We start from the raw sequence: 19,465 nt of genomic DNA on the forward strand, positions 1-19,465 counted from the left end.
CATCTATTCGATTGCTTCCCGGACTGACTCATTTGGAAATAATACTCATAATACTCAACTCTACCTTTAGCCTGTCAGACACCCCTCTCCCTGCCAAAGAATCAAATCAAAACCATAATTCAAGAGGAAATAAAAACTATAACATTGCCATGAGCATGCTAATGAGAGGTGATCTTGAATAAATACAGGTCATACAAACAACCGCTGGAGCATTTAAGAAGGCTTAGCCTGGAAGCTCTGTATTCTACACTGCTTTTTCTATCAACAGACATCTTTTCCTGTGGAGTCTTTAAGTGAATTCTTGCCACATATTAGATACTTGGTTTACAGACAGCTTCTAGATTTTATCTTAAAAGTGGCTATAAAGATAATGGTCTATTACCAAGCAAAACACAGTCAATTTTTCTTTCACTTTTTTTTTCAGGTTCGTTTCCAAAAGCACCTTTAAATGGCATTTCCAAATCATTGCATCTCTAGCATTGTAATTGCAGTGAGGAAATGTTCTTGTTACAGGCTCGTGAAACTAGATAAATATTACCATAGCATATTTTTCTTTATTGGAAGAGCATTGCCAAATTCCAGTTTTAGATATACTTACTGTGGAGTCGGGGGCTGAAAGCACTTTTCGATACTCACTAGAAAAGCACGGTTGCTCGAAGTTTGGCAGAATTTGTGGATAACTGAGATACGTGTATCTGCAGGTGAGAGGAGCCCTCTCTGAAGGTTACACGTGGGTAATAATATCCCTGGTCTTTGTATAAGGAGGCATTAGCATATTCATGTCATGAATAGCAGAGTGTTTAGGCAAGAGACAAAATCCAGGATCTGGGATGCCAGGGTAGGCGGGTGGGGACTAGAATGTGCAGATGAGCGGAGTCTGTTCCCAGTGTATTGGGGAACAGGAAGACCCTTATAGACCATGAGAAGATAAACACAAATTAGTAAGGATAGAAAATGTGACTGAGTGTTAGGAAAGCTCCACAATGTGCTTCCCTCGAAAGAGCCGTGTGGTCACAGCAAGTACATCGAGGATGAGTGTCAGACCCTGTCCCAGGGAGGCAAAATCTATTCTGGGGAAACTGGAGAGTCAGCCCTGCCATGCCTAGGGTGGCAGGCTCTAGTTTGTGCTTTGGAAAGCATCTGGTTTTGTCCTCCGGAACAACTCTGGTGCCAGGATCAAGCACTCCAGTTTCTTGAGCAGCTGGCATTTGGAGATTTTTTTCAACTGAGACCAATTGTGTTATGATGCAAGTTGCTACAAGGCTTTGCTTACTTGACCTTGGGAGGAGAGAGAGAGGGGAGTTCACTGTGCATAGAACACGACTTTTGGTCATCTGCTGTCTGTGTCAATGTTTAATTTTTATGGTCATCTGCTTTAATATTCTCTAAATTCCAATGCCTTCCCCTCAATTTTATAAAGTAAACTCCTATGGTATTAGAGTCTGCCTAAAGCTATGAACAAGCAAGTTTGACGTAAGCATGAAATTTCTCACTCTACAAAAGAAAGTTCAGCTATTAAATCATAAAGTTTTACTCTTCACTTGTCGGGCATAGTGTAACACAAGGATGGCCTGTTGCATCAAGTCCCTTCTAAGGTGGTACAATACTCTCAACAGATGCCGATGGTCTTGCTAGAACTACCCTCCAGTGGTGGGGATGCTCCAGGTGTCACTTTTCAGAATACTGACACCAGTTTTGCTGCACCCTGCAGGGCCCAGGCTCTCAGCTGTGTCAACTCTGAGGCTTCTCCACTCTGGGGAAAGAGGTTTGTGCACAGAAGGCTGGGGACTCAGAAGGGCTGTGCTATAAGCTGCTGGCACAGAGATACACAGCTGAGTCTTCTAATTCCAGGGCACTCACGCTCAGCTCAGAACGGTAGTCTCTGAATTGGTGAGCTGAGAACCGGTCTGGGACATTGCCTTTTGCACTCTGTGATTCCAAGTAATAATCAAACAGAAATTGGAGACCGTGATCCGGGCCCTGTTGGTACCACAACACACGGTCATGGCCCGAGGCTGGGGTACAATTCAGTGTCACTTGTTGCCCTCTTGTTTTGATCAGGTGTCTTGGCGTTTGGGTAACTTCTGCTGCCTATACTGGTCCTGTGGGCAAAGCAGATGGAGTTGAGCAGAGGAGAGAACACAAGGGCATAACTCCAAGGGAAGTGGAAGATTGAGGAATTAGTGTGTTCAGGGTGGGAATGCTCTTCTTGGCCCCATAACTCACCTGTTCCCATGAGACAAAGTAGCATCTAAAGAAGGAGCCTGGAACCCATGGCACACTAGGGCAAGTTTTCTGTGCTCAGCGTTGGTCTTCCTAGATGAGAGCTGAGTTCTTGGTCTGTGCTTTCCTGTTGGGAGGATTATCCTGAAAAATCACTGATCTCTGTCATCTCCTAACAGGCCTCCATTATCCCCCTATTCTGTTGAGCAGAATCAATGGGCCTGGGAAACAAGGGAAGAGAAGTTGGAGAAAAAAAGAACATAAGAGAAAGCTTAAAGTTCCTTGGCTAATGCATGCCCCAAAGATATCCCACCTTATTAAGGATTTGTTCACTCCCAATAGACAAGTGGCCACATAACAGCGGAACCTGGAGCTCATGGCAGGGTTGGACAGAACCTGGAACACATTCTGTTTCTAGGAGGGCTGGTGTTCTGGTCATCTGTTCCCTGATTGGATGTTGGGCTGTGAGGTCAGTGCTCTAACATCATGGTCTGTGAAGGCTCCTGTGTAACTTGCCTTTCTTGCTGTGTCCCTGGCTCCCCTCCTTCAGGACCTCTGTTTTGTCCTGCAAAGTCTCTCCCGTATCACTTGGATCTGGGCTGGCTTGCTGTAGGCTGTGCTGGGCTCAGGCTACATGAGCCATGTGCACCATTCTGGCTCCTCCTTGGCTTCTTTCCAAAGTCAGTTGTTCTTTCCAAAGTCAGTGTTTCAGCACTCACCTTTCACTCTTCCTTCCAAGCTCAGAAAGACTCTAAAACTGTGGTGTAGCTGAAGACCATGGCTCCTGGTGGCAGCAGCACACCTGCAAGTATGTGTACTTGTCATAAAAATCTGTGGTGGAAAAGGTGTCAAAGCTCTTCTTTAACCCTCCTTGTTCCAAGCAGCCAGCTCAGTGAGCACCATATGGGGCTCAATGGTGCCACAGTGCCCCCTGGTGGACTGCTGTTCAGTGATTTGAAGGTTTGTTGTTTTGTTTTGATTTTGTGAACTGCATGTTTATGTCCTCCTGAAGCCATCTGTTCAAGCCCCGAAGTAGCAGTTTTTAAACACAGGAACTTTATGGAAATAATTCAAGCTAAGTTGGATCATAACGGTGAAGTTCTTGTCTGATAAGGTTAATTTGCCTGCTAAACAGATGCAGGAGGGCTTGGCATTTGGCCTAGTAGCAAGGCTGCCATTTGCAATGCCTGTGTCTCGCACCAGACATGCTGGTCCGAAGACTGGCTCTGCGTCAGAAGCCACCTTTCTGCTTTTTGAGGCAGCAGGTGAAGGCTCAAAGGAGCTGAGTTCCCACCATGAACATAGGAGACCATCTAGCTCCCAGTTTTGACTTAACTTTGCCCAAGATTTTGCAGGTATGTAGGCTATCCAGCAGATGGGAACATTCTCTCTGTCTCACAAAATAAAACTAAAAAGAGAGAAAGAGGAAAGTTCTTGCTTGTTCTCTTCTGAACATATGGGGTCACAGCAAGAAGGACGGCTGTAAGCAAGCCAAAAGGAGAGCCTTCACCAGAACCGGACCAACCCTGACCGCAGGCCTCCAGAGCCATGCCAAAAGGAGTTTGTTGTTAAAGCTACCCACTGTATGGTATTTTGTTAAGGAAGGCTAAGTCGACTCACACTTGGCATGGCTGAAGAAGCCTGGCCTGGGCTGTGTTTAAGATGGGGACTATCCCATCATCTTAGGTGGTAGTGATCAAGGAAATCCCGGTACAAATGACATGAAGACAACCTGTCATCCTTACAACAGATGGACTCAAAGACTTGAGAGTGATTGAGAATTAGCTGAAGCTGTTTTTTAGTCAATGGTCCCAACAGGCTTTCTCAAACTGGATCACTGTGGTCTACACGATAACTGGACCACATGATAACTAAGTCATCTTAAAGAAAATAGTACTCATTGCTCCAGTATGACTGAGGTGGTTGTTCCTCTTCTAAACCACTTTCCCCTGCAGGAATCCTCTTTTGTCCTCTGTTACTTGACCACAATTTGTTTTCATTTCCCCATCTCAGTGAGTGTAGGTGCAAAGACACATCGTGGCCCCAGGTATGTTTCTACTTACCATTTTGGCACTTGGAGTTAGTGGTTAACTTTCATGGGAAGCACCTGCAGATACAACCACAGTCCCTTCCCACCCTTTGGCAGAGTGTGTCTGAGAGAGCCTGCAGGAGCTGTGAAATTTATGCATGGGCAGGAAGTGACTTTGTAGCAATGTGATCCAAGCTGCTGGCACAGAAATATGTGGCTGAGTCCCCAAGCTGCACAGGTTGGATAGTCAGTGTAGCGTGGGAGTCCTCGGACATGTTAGCCGAGAACCGATCCTGGAAGAAGTCCGCCTTCTCAGTAGGAGCCTTGTTATAGAAATAGATCAGAAACTCCATTCCCTTTTCTAGGGTATGTCGATACCAATAGAGGGCATAGTGACCAGAAATGGGCTCACATCTCAGGACTGCGCTCTGTCCCATCTCTGTGACATCGTGGCTGGGGGTTTGGCTGACTCTGGATTCCATGTGTCCTGTGGAATAGACAAAGGCCAGAAGGAGAATGAGCAGGAAATTGAGAGGTGTCCTCAAGTAAGCACCAGATGGAAACATCCCAAGCACACACAGGACCCACCTGCTCCCAGCAGGCCCAGGATCATCCAGTAGAGGAGGCAGCCTCTACTGGGTCCTGCTGTTCTGTGTCTGCCCATGGCAGGATCAGGGAAGGCTGAGTCCTTTCTCTGCTAGACTCTGGGCATTAGTCGTTTGAGGGAGGAAGCCCTGTCTTGCCACAGTCTCAGCTGCCCATATAAGCTCTGCAGCGCCCCCACAGGAGTGAGAACTACTGTCATCACAGACACAGAGAAGATCCCAGCATGGCTTGGACGTGTAGGCACTCCCGCCAGGATCTTAAATAATGCCGGAGACCAGCTCCAGCCCAGTTCGGAGCTCAGGAAGGGTGCATGAGTTGGAGGGAAAAAAGACCAGAGACGAGGACCACCATAGCATGATGTTCATAAAGGACAACTCAAAAAGTTGCTTTCTTTATTTATGCAGAAATCATCACAAGCTTTTATACAACATCCAATTGTTTCATTGTTACTTCATTAAAGAATGATTACAAGAACAATCCTAAAAAAAAATGTTATTGTTTTACTTCAGAGAAAATATTTTCAGCAAGCTATACTCATTCAAACCTGCAGTCCCCTGGCTGAAGCCAGAAACTTCATGGTTGGCAGAGTATGTGGTTACATAGTAATAGGTGGTTATTTCATACCCAAAATCAATTTTCACTAAACCAGTATAAAAATACAAGATTAAAAGGAAAGCCTATGAAAGAAATTTATAAAGGTGTATGTCATAGATTCTTTACTAAATCTTATAATCAATCTTGCATTAATTACCATCACCTTCACCTAGTACTGATTCAATTGTTTTTTTTTGTTTGTTCTTTTGTTAAAGGCTGTGAAAAGAATCAGGGCAACTCAACCTTTCTACAAATTGAGCGCCTTTGCAAAAAAACTTTTTTTAATCTTTCTAAACTGTTTTCTTTCCCTAAGCACAAGTGCCAATGTAAGGTAGAAGTTTCAAACCATATTTCTTTGGGGGTTCACACTTGTTTCCCTTTAGAAGATGCCCCATTTACTTTCTGCTTTCTGTGCTGAGAAACCAAAATGCGCCATTTCATGTAACAGTTCAAGGCTGCACGGTAAACAAACTCTTCGTACCTCCATGATTGCCATCTGTTCCTGGACATTATCAAGCCATTTCTTACAGAAAACATGGCTTATGTTAGGGCAAGCTCCAGGACAAAGGTGGACACATAACAGGATGTTTGGGGCAATGTGGGCTCAATTGTACTGTTGTATGCTTTTAGCTGTGTGTCATTGCCTTAAGTTGTTAAAGACCCCTTTTACCATAACATGATTCATCAGTCTGAGGTGTTACACTGGTTACAGGAATCATGTCACATTTGCACAAAAACAACAGCAACACCCTCTTCTGAGGGTGACATATCAGAGAGGTGATCAAGTGTCCATACAATGGGGTGAGGCAGCAATGAGTTGATTAGGGACATTCTGCCAGGCCTCACCAAGCAGCCAGAAGCTCCTCAAAGCCTTGCTAGCCATGAAGCTGTGCTAGTCACACTCTCGCTCCGTCTGTCCCGACTGTATGGCTTCCCGCAAAATAAAGTAGCCAACAGTTGCCCTGGGAGAAGAGCAAGGCCAAGGGTAAGACTGCGGAAGTTATCCGGGATCCACTCTGCACTTCACAGCTGGTTTAGGGACACACTCCAGAGGTATCAATCTCTGATCCTAATGATTCAAACTGTTGGGGATGAAGAGACCCAAGGAGGAGAAATACTCCTGCAGGTGTTGGTGGAGAGAGTCCATCCTGGTGAGGAACAAAGCTCTAAGACCCACCAGGACAAGTCAGGACATGAGAGAGCACTGGCGAGAGAAGGAACTCCTAGTCCAGGTACAGAATCAGTGAGAGCAGACCCACACAAGCTTGTGTCTGCAGACGTGGGGTGCAATCAGGTCTAGACTGGAGTGGGAAAAAGATGAATTAGACCAGAGGCAAAATGGAATGTAGAATAACCGTGTAGATGAAGACAGAGCCATACACATTTGCAAACCCATTTCCCAAGTTCTAGGTCTCCTAGTGCTTTGGGCAGCTGGCTCCAGCCCTCCTGAGACCCTTCTTTGAAAATCTTTTGTCGGGTTTCAGAGCTCAGGACTGACTGACCCTGGGAGGGGTGGGCCACTCGGTTCATGGAAGGCGGCTCAGAAACAGAGGAGCTGAAATGTCCCGAGTGAGGTCCCTCAGAGGACAGCGCCCGACCCTCCGTGCGGTGCTCAGGGTGTGGCAGGGTTATCTGTACACAGATAATTATGAGGAGGAGGATTCCTGCGAAACCTTAAAGCAATGAGCCATTCACAACAAGCTGTAATAATTCAGAAAAAGCTGCATCTGTCATTTCAGCATCCCATATGGACCTACTTGGAGTCCAGGTGGCTCCACCTGGGACACTGGAAGAAGACCAAAGTGCTTGGACCCATGCACCTATGTGGGAGACCTGGATAAAGGTCCTGGCCTTGACCAGTTCCAGCTGTTGTGGCCATTTGGGCAGTGAACCAGCAGATGGACTATCTCTCTTTTTCTCTTTTCGTAGGGTAAAGTTTTACCTTTCAAATAAGTAAGTGGATTGTTTTTAAAAAGGCATCTAAAACATCTAGAAAATGAAGTGGTTTTTTTTTTTTCTTTTAATCAGCTGACATAGCAGTCCCACTCAGGTCAGACAGAACTGAGACTGACTAAGGATGTAGGCACTAAAGCTGCCACATTTACTTGCTGCTTCTGTCTGGGGAGCTACAGGAAATATTCAACCAAGCCCTCCTTGCCCTCAAGGTTTCTGGGATCCTGGGGTTTGTGCACAGGGAGGCGGTGCGTCTGCAGGGCTGTGTCTCGGCTGCTGGCGCAGAGATACACAGCCGAGTCTTCTGGCTGCAGTCTGGACAGGTGAAGAAGCAGATGAGAGCTGTCAGGGCATTCAGGGGAGAAGCGGCTTGGCACACTCTGGTTCTCAGTGAGTTCTTTGTAGTTGTAGAGAAACATGAGCTCTGGGGGCCTCTGAGCATGCTGTTTGTACCAGTACAACGCATTATGATTCAGCCGTTGTTCACATCTTATCGTCTTCTTGTTTGCTTTTCCCATGATCAGGTGTCTTGGTGTCTGGGTAACTCCAGTGTCCATGAAGACTGTTGGGAAAAGAGACAAATCTCAAAGCTCAGGAGGCAGGTTGGTTAATGCCGCCAAAAGGAAAAAGCATGAGTAGTTAGTTCATCTGAACCCAAGACTCACCTGTGCCCAGGAGACAGAGGACCACACAGCAGAGGAGGCAGCAGCCCATGATAGGGTGAGGTCTAAGTGGGGCTTCAATGACTGAGATGTCCTGCCCTAGGTAGGGAACTGGGCTCGGTCTCCTCAGCTCTGGTTGGTGGCTTTTCCTGTGATGTCAATATCCCCATTTACCCAGCTCCAATTGATTTTCTTAATTATACTCTCTGTAGATTCTGATAGATGCTGAATTTGCACTGCCTGGGAAAACTGACTAGGCACAGTCAGAGCTAGACTTTTATTCCTGCATGTGTCAGGTGCATTCCTGCTAGGTGAATTCTCTGGTCCGGCCTGGATCATCACAATTCCCCAATAAAATCTGCTCCTTTCCTCCCCTTCCCACCAATTTGGTTCTCTTGCATGCTGTGATGGTTGTATGCTGCGCCCCAACCTACATGAGCCACCACCTGCTCTGACACTCACAGATGAATACCGCAGCCTAGTCCAGGCAGGCTTGCCCTCCAGCCCAGATTTTGCATGCACCAGCAAGGAGTAGGCAAAGCTATTTAATTGTTCCTGGTCTGACCTACACATTTCCTCTGATTTCCCATCTCCAAACAACTGTCTCACCTCGTGCAATGGTCAAGTGCATGGAAGACCCTTAGTAGCGACATAATGTATATAGTGAAATATTAGGATCAAAACAATAATTTTTTTAAAAATTATAGTTAATAGATTTAGGATAAATAATTGTAATAAAGGAGTTTGGAAATGTGGGGAGGGAGAAAGATGGGAAAATAGTTGGTTTATATTTTTTATTGATTAGATTGTATGGGGTGTGTTATATTTAGGGTATTTTATAAGTAAAGTGTAAAGAGAAGAGTGTGGAGAAATTGATTGAGTGGAAGTGTATATTATTATATGATGGAAATATAAGGTTGTAGTGGGTAGGTATTTGTTTATTGTAGTTTTTTTATAGGGGGTGGATGATGAATGGGATAAAGTGAAGTGATAATGATTGTGTGAAATTTGTAGGGGGGATATTTTGTTTTATGGATTGGGTAGTTGTGGTATTGGTTGTTTGGGTGAATTGATAAATGGTATGAGGTGTTTAATTGGGAATATATGTGGTTTGAGAAAGGAGTATGATTGAATAAGGAGATGGGGATTAATTAGTATGAAGATTAGGATGGTAAGGTAATGGAAAATAGAGTGTTGTTGTGTTATTTTTTGGGAAGGTGAGATGGTGGTTTATAATTTTAAGAAAATGATTAAATTTTTGTTATTGAAGTATGTATGAGGAAAAATATGTTGTAATGATATATATAGGTGGAAATATGATGGAGATATTAGTAGTATTATGATAATGTGTTTATATGAAGTGAGGAGGAGGATTAGAAGGTGTTGTGGTTTGGAGGTGGAGTTTAGATGTTTGTTTATGTGGTTAAGGTGATGTTTGGGATAATGTGGGGGGTTTTTAATTTGATGATAGTGAAATTGAAGAGGTTTTAATGTATGTCTTCTGAGGCATGATTGTCACATTTCATAGTTGCTTTATTGCCGACTTGTGTGAGGAGATATTTTGGAGTCTGAGAAACAGCTGTGTCCAAAGGGCCTGTGAAGAAAAAGAATAGAACTCAGAAAAGTCCTAGGGGACAATGCACTGTTGAACAGATGATTACACTGCTTAGAGATTCAGCCAGAGTCATGCCACCTGGGCCCAGGACTCACCTGCTGCTAGCAGGCAGAGGGCCACACAGCACAGGAGCCTGGAGACCATGGTAGCATTAGCATGTTTTGAAGACCAGGACACTGCAAGCTGAGGATTCTGGTCTGCCAGCGTGAGAAGTCCAGGCTGCAGGTTCAACTCTGCCTCTACCAATGAGTGCTTTGCTGTCTGTGATGTCACAGCCTGTGCTGGTTCCTGGTTCTTACAGTCTCCTCCAGCAGCATCTGCTTCATTTGCACCTCCAGTCTTTGCTCATTTCAAAGGAGTGTTTGTAACTGCCTCTTTGTCTTTCCCTACACCAGGAGTTGGCCACCTCTTCCCTTTCTCTACCTAAGGATTTCCAGCTCAGTCATGCTTCACAGCGATAGCACAGGGAGCTTCACTCAGATATTAGACCCTTGAATGTCTGATTCATGCTTAGTGAGCTCAGGCAAAGGCTGCTCTCAGCAGGACATTGACTCGAGGCCTCAGTTGGAAACAGCTCAGTCAGGCAAATGCATGTGTGTGTTGTTAGCTGCAGCCTGCTGGAGTTAGAGGGGCAGGCTGATGCCCTGCTCCCTGTGACACCCTCTGAGAGGTAGAGTGAGGCAAAGCTGTGTTACAAGGAGATTGCTACAGAATGAGTCATTTTTCTTGCTGTTAAAGAGAAGCATGGCAGTCAGGTCATGCCAACCTGCAATGCTTTACCATCCCGGACTCATCTCCACGTCACTCTCCTTTGTGTCGCATGCTTAATTTACAGCTCAGCGTGCAGCCCACGGTCCTCGTTCTCTATATGAGTTTACTTACTACACTGCATAATTCTTTGTTGTAAGACTTGCTATTGAATGATTAGTATAATCACCAGCTTCTATCCACAGGATGCCAAATATATTCCCTAACTCAACTTGTGATAAATGCAAACATCTCCAGTTGTTTCCGAATCTCAGGTGGCCTTGCTGCTCTACCAGCATGTGTTGCGGAGCCACGCTCAGGGACTGGTAGAGCTACAGCTCCTCCTGGTGGTCAGGAAGACACATTACTCATCTCTGAACCTAGGGCACCAAGGTAAGTGCCTTAGGTCTAAGGTCAGGGAAGTAAGCCACCTGGCTTCAGTAAGCCAACAAGTCAGAATTAGTTACCTTGCTCACAGACTCATGAATATTGTATTACATGAAATGATCTCTTTCTTCACTAATGTTCAGCACGACTTTCAGGGGAACAAGGGCCATCAACTCCTTCTATTTGCTTAATGGGCTGCTAGTTCCTAGTGATGGTTCTGAGCCCCCAGTCTTTTATTTTTTTCCCCTGATAAAAATATGAAGGTCAACAAACACATCAGCACATGTAATCATTTGCCCGCAAATGAACCAACTGGAAATTCAAATCAGAACTAAATAGGACATCCTGTTACAGGCCATTTCATTATCAACTATACACATCATTAATATTATTTACCTACTTAGCTGCTATAATCTATTTATCAAAATGTTTATATTTATTATTTCTTTTTCATGAATTGTAAATATTTGCTCTGAATCATTCAAAAGTTGCACTTAGAAAAATGTAAAGAAGAAGTATGATACATAAGCATTATTAACTAGAAAGTTATTATGTGTCATTTGAACTTTGTTATTGGAACAATTAAAAAGATACTTAGTGGAGGAGTCCAGGAGACTACTAAATTCCTGAATCTTTACGTAAAGTTGTCGTTCTAAAAAAAAATTTTAAAAAAAATAAAGTTGTCATTCTTAACATTGAACATTGAATATGAAAGTGAGGGTTCCTGCATTCTCTGATTTTTATAATTTCCAGCATTTTGTAAGTGGCTTTTAATACAGAAAGCTAAGAATTTCGGATTCCAAAGTAAAAAATTGAAAAGGCCCTCTTCAGTAGATTCGTCTGTTCTGTTCTAAATGAAAAATATCACATTTAGTTAGTTTGGTAGAAAATTTAAGGTAGCATATATAAATATTCTGAAATGACTGTATAACAACTAAAGTGTACATACAACAAAGTTTTCCGCATTCTTAGATTGCCAAGAAACAAAGTTCAAAATGTACTTCTTTCAAAAGGTGAAACATGTATCTTCAGTGAAAGCAAATTGAAAAGTCTTCTTTCATATGTGCATCCTGAATGGGTGTTAAAATTTCACCTTCTATCTCCAGGTATTCTGGAATCACCACTTGTTTTCCATTCAGAGATAATGCAGTTGGAAACCAGAGCTGAGGATGCCCCAGCTGTAGCCAACTGCTCGGTTGCCTTGCACCCAGGCAAGTGTTACACTGCTGGGAGAAAAGCAGCCAAGAGCTGGCAGGCATTTCAGGCCTGCCTAATGCCAAGTTTGTGTTAACTATACCAGTGTGCCAGCATGGTTGCTTATTTGTTTTTTTCTAAGAAAAGTGGAGAAGCTGAAACATTCTAGGCTGGAACATACCACCCCAGCTCCCAGGTTGGGGTGGAGGATTGCAGATTGCATGGGGTAGGGACTCTGGGGAACACTGGAGCAGCAGTGATGGAGTTCATGTTTGACAAGGTGTGAATGACTTCTGGAATCCTTCAAGAACTGGGCCATGGCACTCTCAGATAGATGAGCGAGCTGAGACAGAGTGGTTTACATGGGGAAAACAGGAGCGCATGTATGAGTCAGGCCAAGGCAACTGACCATATGGGTGACCAGGAATGGCCTAAAGTAGTATTGTCCACCATCTGCTGGTACATGCAAAAGCTGGGACTTGGGGATATGCCTGGCTGGGCTAGGCACCAGTGTCCACCTGTAAGTGTTGGAGCAGGGGATAGGCCATATCACCTGCCAAAATGTTACGAGAACTGGATCTGGAGATAAATTCTATAAGGGAATCATGGGCTTACCTCCATGGAGCTGCAGCACCCATCGATTTATGCATAGAGCTGGGGGCATTGAAAGGCCCAGCCATACTGGACCACAGAACTCACTTGAGAGGAGACCACCTGGCACTTGCGGAAGCTGGGACTGGAAGAAAGTCAGGTGGGACAATACTATAGCACCTGCTGGCACATGCAAGTATCAGGAATGAAGACAGACCAAAGCCAAGCAGAGCTGTGATCTCCACTGATATATGTGAAATCCAGGACTGAAAGCAAGCCTCATAGGGGAACATGGGGACCTTCCCTACCAAGCAACAGCTCCTTCTGGGGAGCTCAAGTGCTGGGGCTGAGGGCAGACTAGGCCAGGCAAATCTATAGCACTCTTCCGTGTTCTGTGGGCTGGGTCTGGCGACAGGCTGGACTGAGCTAGACCACAGCACCTGCTAGCATGCGTGACAGTCAGCTTTCCCTGTCCTGATAAGTAGATTTCTCTCAGTAATGCTATCTCTGCAAGATCTCTAGGGAATCCCAGCCCAGGAGTGTCACTACTAGAGTCCCATAAGCTTCCTTCTCTGAGACCTTTTCTAGGCTAAGCAGAGATAAAACAGAAGCCCAGCCCCCAGGAACTGTCCGCAGGAACAGAACTTCTACTGTACATGTTTGTGGCTTCCTATCCTCTCTAATTCAAACTGCCTTTCTTTCCAAACACATGCAAGTTCACACATATGGAGTCCGGGTGTTCAAGATCTTTGTTGAACCACAACAGATGTACATCAATGGAAATCTTTAATATTGTATTGAACCCATCCCACTTCAACCTTGACTCACCACCTCTGTAAACCACATTTTCCTGTTATAATTAAACCCAACCCTTCTCTTAACCCTCTCCAACCCAGAGTTTCCTCCCGAATCTTCAGGACTGCTCAAATCTTGGTAGTGTCATGGGGCCTCCTTGTGTCCAGAGGACTGAAGGTGGCAGGACTCAGTCCTTTGCCAGTGGACCAAGGGCAACAGTGTGGGACAGGTCTTAGAATAGAGGCACATATGGGAGACAGAGAGCCATAAGGAGCCTTTGTTCCCACGATCTCAGATTTCTCAGTAAGTAAATAGCTGAGGAACTTGGTGCCCATTGTGTGGGAAAGGCAAAAATGTCTTCTCCCAAACTCAGGCTTCAGATCACCAGGGAACTAAGCGGCTCCTCCCAAGGCTGTCCTGAAGAGCAATGTCATTGTGTCACTGGGGCACCTCCAGCCTTAGGATCAAATATCACAGCAAAGAGAGACAGCCTCAGTCCCAGGAAGACACAAGTCTGCCCAAGACTCCCCTCCCACCGGGACGGGGAGATCTGAGAAGGCATGTGGTCCAACACTCAGGGTGGAAAGTAAGCTGTGAGTTCCAGGGGCACTTGCAAGAGATTTGAAAATTAGGAAAAATAAGCCTAGGAACAGATAATAAAACATGACTATTGGATCATCTTTCTCTCTTTCTCCCTCTAGTAATTTTAGGAGAAAATAACAAATTCATAGATTCTGCAAGATTTTGCATAGTATCAAGTGTTTTCATTGGTCTCAATTAGGTAATGTGCATGCTATCTCCGTGGGAGACATTTGTAAGTCCATAGTGGTGTTTGGGTTCTAAATTTCATGTAATGCATAAGAAACTATCATACAAATTAGAAATATCCCATTCCTGCAATATTTGCTAGCACACCCAAGAGCTGCAGATGAGAACAGGCCCGGCTGGGAGCTAAGGAAATGCCCCAGCTGGAGTTCCCAGTGGTGGGGACAAGAGCAGGATTGGGTGCAGCAAGCTGGCTGGACATGGCTACAACCTCCCTCGGTGGGTTCTGGGGAGTGACAGATTGGGCTAGACTCCAGTACCCACTGGTACTTGTGAGAGCCAGATAGGGTGTAGAATAGATTGGGCTAGGTCTTGACTCCTGCTGAGCCATGTGAACGCTGTGTATGGGCGTGAACCAGGTGTGACTTGGATGCAACACCTAACAGTAAGAACCAGAATGGGTATGGGCCACTTGAGCAAGGCCACTGTTCCTGCCAGGACAAGAGGTGGACAAAATCAGCCTGAGCCAAGGACCCACTGGTTTGCACGAGATCTGCCACTGGGTGGAAACCTGAGAGTGGAGCTTTGGAAACTCCTTCACTGGGACACAGTCCCTGCAGGTGAATGCAAGAATCAAAGCAAGGAGCAGCACAGACCACACCAGGTTACAGTAACTGCCAGCATGTGTGTGCATCAGATCTGGGGACAGATTAGTCTGGGCCAGTTCGTAACATCCACTGGCATATCTGAGATCACATCTCCAACTATTGCTCCATCTTTGGACCCAACACTGATAACCTGTGATGTCTGCATAAAAATCTGTAAATCCCACAGCGCATGGCCATTCTGCTCAAGATATCCTACCTGGTCATTTAATTTCAGATATCTGTCTATTTAAAGATAGAAAATATGAACCCAACCAGATTTCCTTCTCTGGGACAGGAAGGGGTGCTGGTAGCTGGGAGAGAGGCAAGCACGTTGAGTGTTTGTGCACAGGCAGGCAATCTTTTTACCAGGCTGTGGTTAAGCTGCTGGCACAGAGGTACACAGCTGAGTCCTCCAGCTGTGTGGGCTGGATCTTCAGGATTAAATATGATCCACTAGGCCTCTCAATTGTGAATCGATCATTGAATATTTCAGACTTCTCCGAGGGTTCATCATTATAGAAGGAAACCAGAAAGTCCATTTTTTGTCCCAAGATCTGTCGGTACCAATAAAAGTATAAGTGGTTAGGAATGGGATCACACCTAAAGGTCACTTCCTGTCCCTTCTTCATGATCTGGTGGCTGGGGGTCTGTGTCACTCCTGGTTCTGTATGTCCTGTGGGAAGAGAAAGCCATTTAAAGGAAAGGTTTTGAATCATCTTAGGTAAATGGCAGACAAGAATTTCCTAAAATTCTAAGGCTCTACCTGCTTTCAGGAGAGTAAAAATTGTTCCCCATAAGAGCCAGGTATCCATGGCAAGGTCACAGCAGGTATCAAAACTCTTCTTGAACAATTCTCTGCTAATCAGAAACATAGGAGAGGCTTTCTGGGCCCCTGCAGTTCCTCCCGCAGGCTGTACTTATAGATGTCTCTGCCTTCACCCTTGTTTCCTGGAGCACCATCTAGAGGAGAGAAGAGGGATGCTTTGTATTGGCGTGGATGCCCAAGTCCTTACAGTTCAGAGATCCTCTTAGCCTATGGAGTTGGATGTGTGTGCAGGACAAATGCCATCGTAAAGGAACAATGCAAGTATCCACTCCTGCTCAGAAATATCAGCAGTCACTTCTCTCGCTTGCGGTAAGCAACGTTCTATATAGTTTAATGTAAGATATAAAGAATTAGCAAGAACAAAAATCAAGCATGAGAGGAGTCAAGCCCAACTGGAAGTCAGAACTGAGACCTTGAATATGCATTGGGAAGAGTAGACCAGAAGACAGTGAATCTGCCCATATGGATCAAGCATTATTAGTGACTGGAGCTGACAGGACTGCACACCGAGGGGATGCATGTTTTCAGAAAATTCTGAGCACACTGGAGCTGGCATGAAAGCTGGGGTCCAGACTCTAACTTTAACAGAAAAAGAAATTAGAAAGAGACAGCAATTGGAAGGAAGATACATGTGGCCAAAGTGTTAAGCAATTCCCAAGGACAGAAGACATTCAGAACAATTTTAATTGAAAAGTGTGTGTCCTTTATTCAAATTCACGTCTGCTCTTGTTCAAGTCAATGCCAAGACACAGGCTGCTGATAGCTGGGTATGGAGATTAACATTACTTTGTTCAATGGACCAACAGGTCTTGACGTTTCTGTTGAGGTATTAGAGATCCTATAATCTGGGGATTCAAGGGAATGTGTTTCTCATACAGCTTCCTGTTGAGGTGCAGAGGACTGTGCACAGGAACCAAATGACTCCAGGCCTAGGCTTTTGGGGGCAGTGTCAAGAGACATGGTCAAGTCCCCTGGCTCTAAAGAATCCATGTGAAAATAGATATGGGAGCTGTCAGGACAGTCAGGTGTGACGGGTTTTAGAGCCATTGCATTTTCAAGGAATCCCCAAAACTGTAGATGAGCATGAATTCTCATCATTCTTTAGAATTCTGTCTACACCAAATCCATGGCATTATGACAGAGGAGTGGTTCGTATTTCAGGATTCTTTTATTGGTCCTCTCTGTGACAAGCTCTCTTGGTATCTGGATAATTCCAATGCCTACAGGGCCTATGGGGATTAGAAGTAAGGAGCCAAATCTAAAGTCAGTCCAGGAAGCGGTTCCTTGAAAAAAGGTAGAAGCTCAAAGATAGACATGCTTCATCTTCACAAGACTTACCTGCCCAGGAGACAAACAACCACACAGCAGAAGGCCCTGGAGCCCATGGCAACACCATGCACAAGGAGGCCCTTGCATCTGCCTCAGTCTACTAGCTAGGCGGGTGTGGCTCCCTGGCCCTCACAGAGGGTTTTTTGGATTGTTTCAGCTCTCGTTGATTTCCACAGCTCACACTTCCTCTTTTCTTTTCCTGATTTGCACCCTAGCACCTCCCAAGTTGGGCTTGGACTGTTGGACTGTCCTGTCTAGTTGAGCATGCCTGTGTATGTTCCCAAGAATGAGCACATCCCAGACCTGCCTGCCACAGGAGTTCTTCACACAGCTAGCTCTTCTGCAAGTAACTCCTGCCCTACAATGAGTAGCTGCATCTCTTTTTCCACTTTGTAGTCTATAGTTCTCCTACCCTCACTCACAGTTTCCTCTCTGCCTCCCCTGGAGCCTGGATAAGGACACTCCAACGTCTGCCCCATGCTGATTAATCAGAAAGGGCAGCATTCCCAAGCAATCAGAGCCCTTCTATGGAGTAAGCTGGTTAACATCTTTAAAATGTTTATTAATTCCTTTATTTGAAAAAGTGGGGGAAATAGAGAGTGAGAGCAAGAGTGGAAATTACAGTGATGAAAGCGAGAGAAGAAGGGGGAGAGAAGGGGGGGTGGGAAGGGGGAGGGAAGACTCCCATCTGTTAATTTACTCTCCTAATGCCCCTAATAGCCAGCCAGGACTGTTCCAGAGTGAAGCCAGGAGCCTGGACCTCCAGCCTCTACTCTCAGGTGGGTGGCAAGAGCACAGGACCTGAGCTTTCCAGGGTGTATTCGCAAGAGACTGGATTGGAAGCAGCACTGCTAGACTCCAATATGAGGTGTAAGCATTGGAAGCTGCTCTTCAATGTCAGTCCCCAGGCATTATTTTATGATACAGTAATTTAGGAGCCTGGGTAAGGGATTAATAGGTTACCAGCACTCTATTTGGAAGAACCTATTAAAACCCTCGCAATTCAGCTTCCAATCCAGATTCTTTCTTATTCAGTTAGGAGGCCACGGATGATGGCTCAAGTATTGGAGCTCCTGTCATACACCTAGGAGACCTAGGTAGAATTTCTAGCTCAGTCCAACCCCTGTTGTTGCCAGCATTTGGGGAGTGAAGCTCGATATGGAATGCATTTAGTGTCTTCAGGTTGTTCCCACAACTCCCAACCAGAATTAAGAAACAAACGCTAACGATGGAGCATTTTATTTCCTCTTGATTCTCCCACCTTTCTATGGCTTACCCTTTATGACTTCAGGAGCTTTGGCAAAGCCACAGCTCCTCCTATGGGTCACAGAGGTATATTACTCCCTAGTAAGTCAGCTGTCTCTAGTCCACCAATAAAGCATTGGGAACACACACACACAGACACACACACACACACACACACACACACACACACACACACAGAGAGAATAAGGGGCAAAGTTTGAGGCAGGAGAATTCTCAGAGCAGGGAGGCATTTGGATTCCCAAGGACAGTGCTTATCCTCTGTAACATTATTTATCATTGAAACAACCCATGACAAAAAAGAAAAGGACATTTCTTTAAAAAAAAATTATTTGAAAACCAGAGTCAGAGAGATGGGGGAAAGACAAAAGAGATGGAGATAGATGATAGATAGATATATAGATAGATCAATCTTAAGTCAGCTATTTCACTCCATTAAAGGCCAAAGTGGCTGGAACTGGCTGGTCTAAAGGTTTCTTTCCGGTCTCTCGTGTGGTTCAGGGACTCTTAGTTGAGCACAGAAGTTAGCTTTTTTTCTTTTCTTTTTTATTTATTTATTTTATTGCAAAGTCAGATACACACACACACACATATATATATAGAGAGAGAGAGAGAGACAGAGAGAGAGAGAGAAGTAGACAGAGAGGAAGATCTTCCATCCATTGGTTAACTCCCCAAGTGCCGCTACACCCAGAGCTGAGCTGATCCAAAGCCAGGAATCAGGATCTTCTTCCGAGTCTCCCTCACATGGGTGCAGAGTCCCAAATCTTTGGGCCATCCCCTGCTACTTTTCCCAGGCCACAAACAGGGAGCTGGACAGGAAGTGGAGCCACCAGGTTTGGAACTGACACCCATATGGGATCCTGGTGCATTCAAGGAGAGGACTTTAGCTACTTAGGCTACTGCGGTTGGCCCAGAAGCAATCGTGTTTAACAAGAATTGACAAGCTTCAGTACTAATCCCTTCCTTGAAACACTGTTGGACTTACAACAGCAGTAAGATGTGTCTCAGGATAACATCTAGTTTGGAGACTGCAGAAGTGCTTAGTTTAGGATGGATCCTAGTTTAGGAGTCCACCTTTTCACTCAGAAGCAAGGTTCAAGAGCAAGTTCAGTACTTCTAACAAAGGACCATTCTTAACAAATGTGGTGCTGAAAAAAGGTCTTTATTTAGTTACTATTTTCAGACATGGAAAGAAAAGTTAACTAACAGGGTGGACTGTGGAGAGTAAAAGGGATT

General features: G+C 45.0%; 1 gene segment (V, D, J or C); it reads right to left on the reverse strand.

Annotated features, from left to right (window-relative positions):
* Window positions 1-4,404: 4,404 nt before the first annotated feature.
* Window positions 4,405-4,970, reverse strand: LOC121170692. The segment is given in 2 exon segments: window positions 4,405-4,739; window positions 4,841-4,970. Coding segments are annotated over 2 exon segments (411 nt in total).
* Between the last annotated feature and the right edge of the window lie 14,495 nt (window positions 4,971-19,465).

The sequence above is a fragment of the Ochotona curzoniae genome, unplaced genomic scaffold (genome assembly GCF_017591425.1).
Source record: "Ochotona curzoniae isolate NIBS_2020 unplaced genomic scaffold, NIBS_Ocur_1.0 scaffold_2476, whole genome shotgun sequence".
Classification (NCBI taxonomy): domain Eukaryota; kingdom Metazoa; phylum Chordata; class Mammalia; order Lagomorpha; family Ochotonidae; genus Ochotona; species Ochotona curzoniae.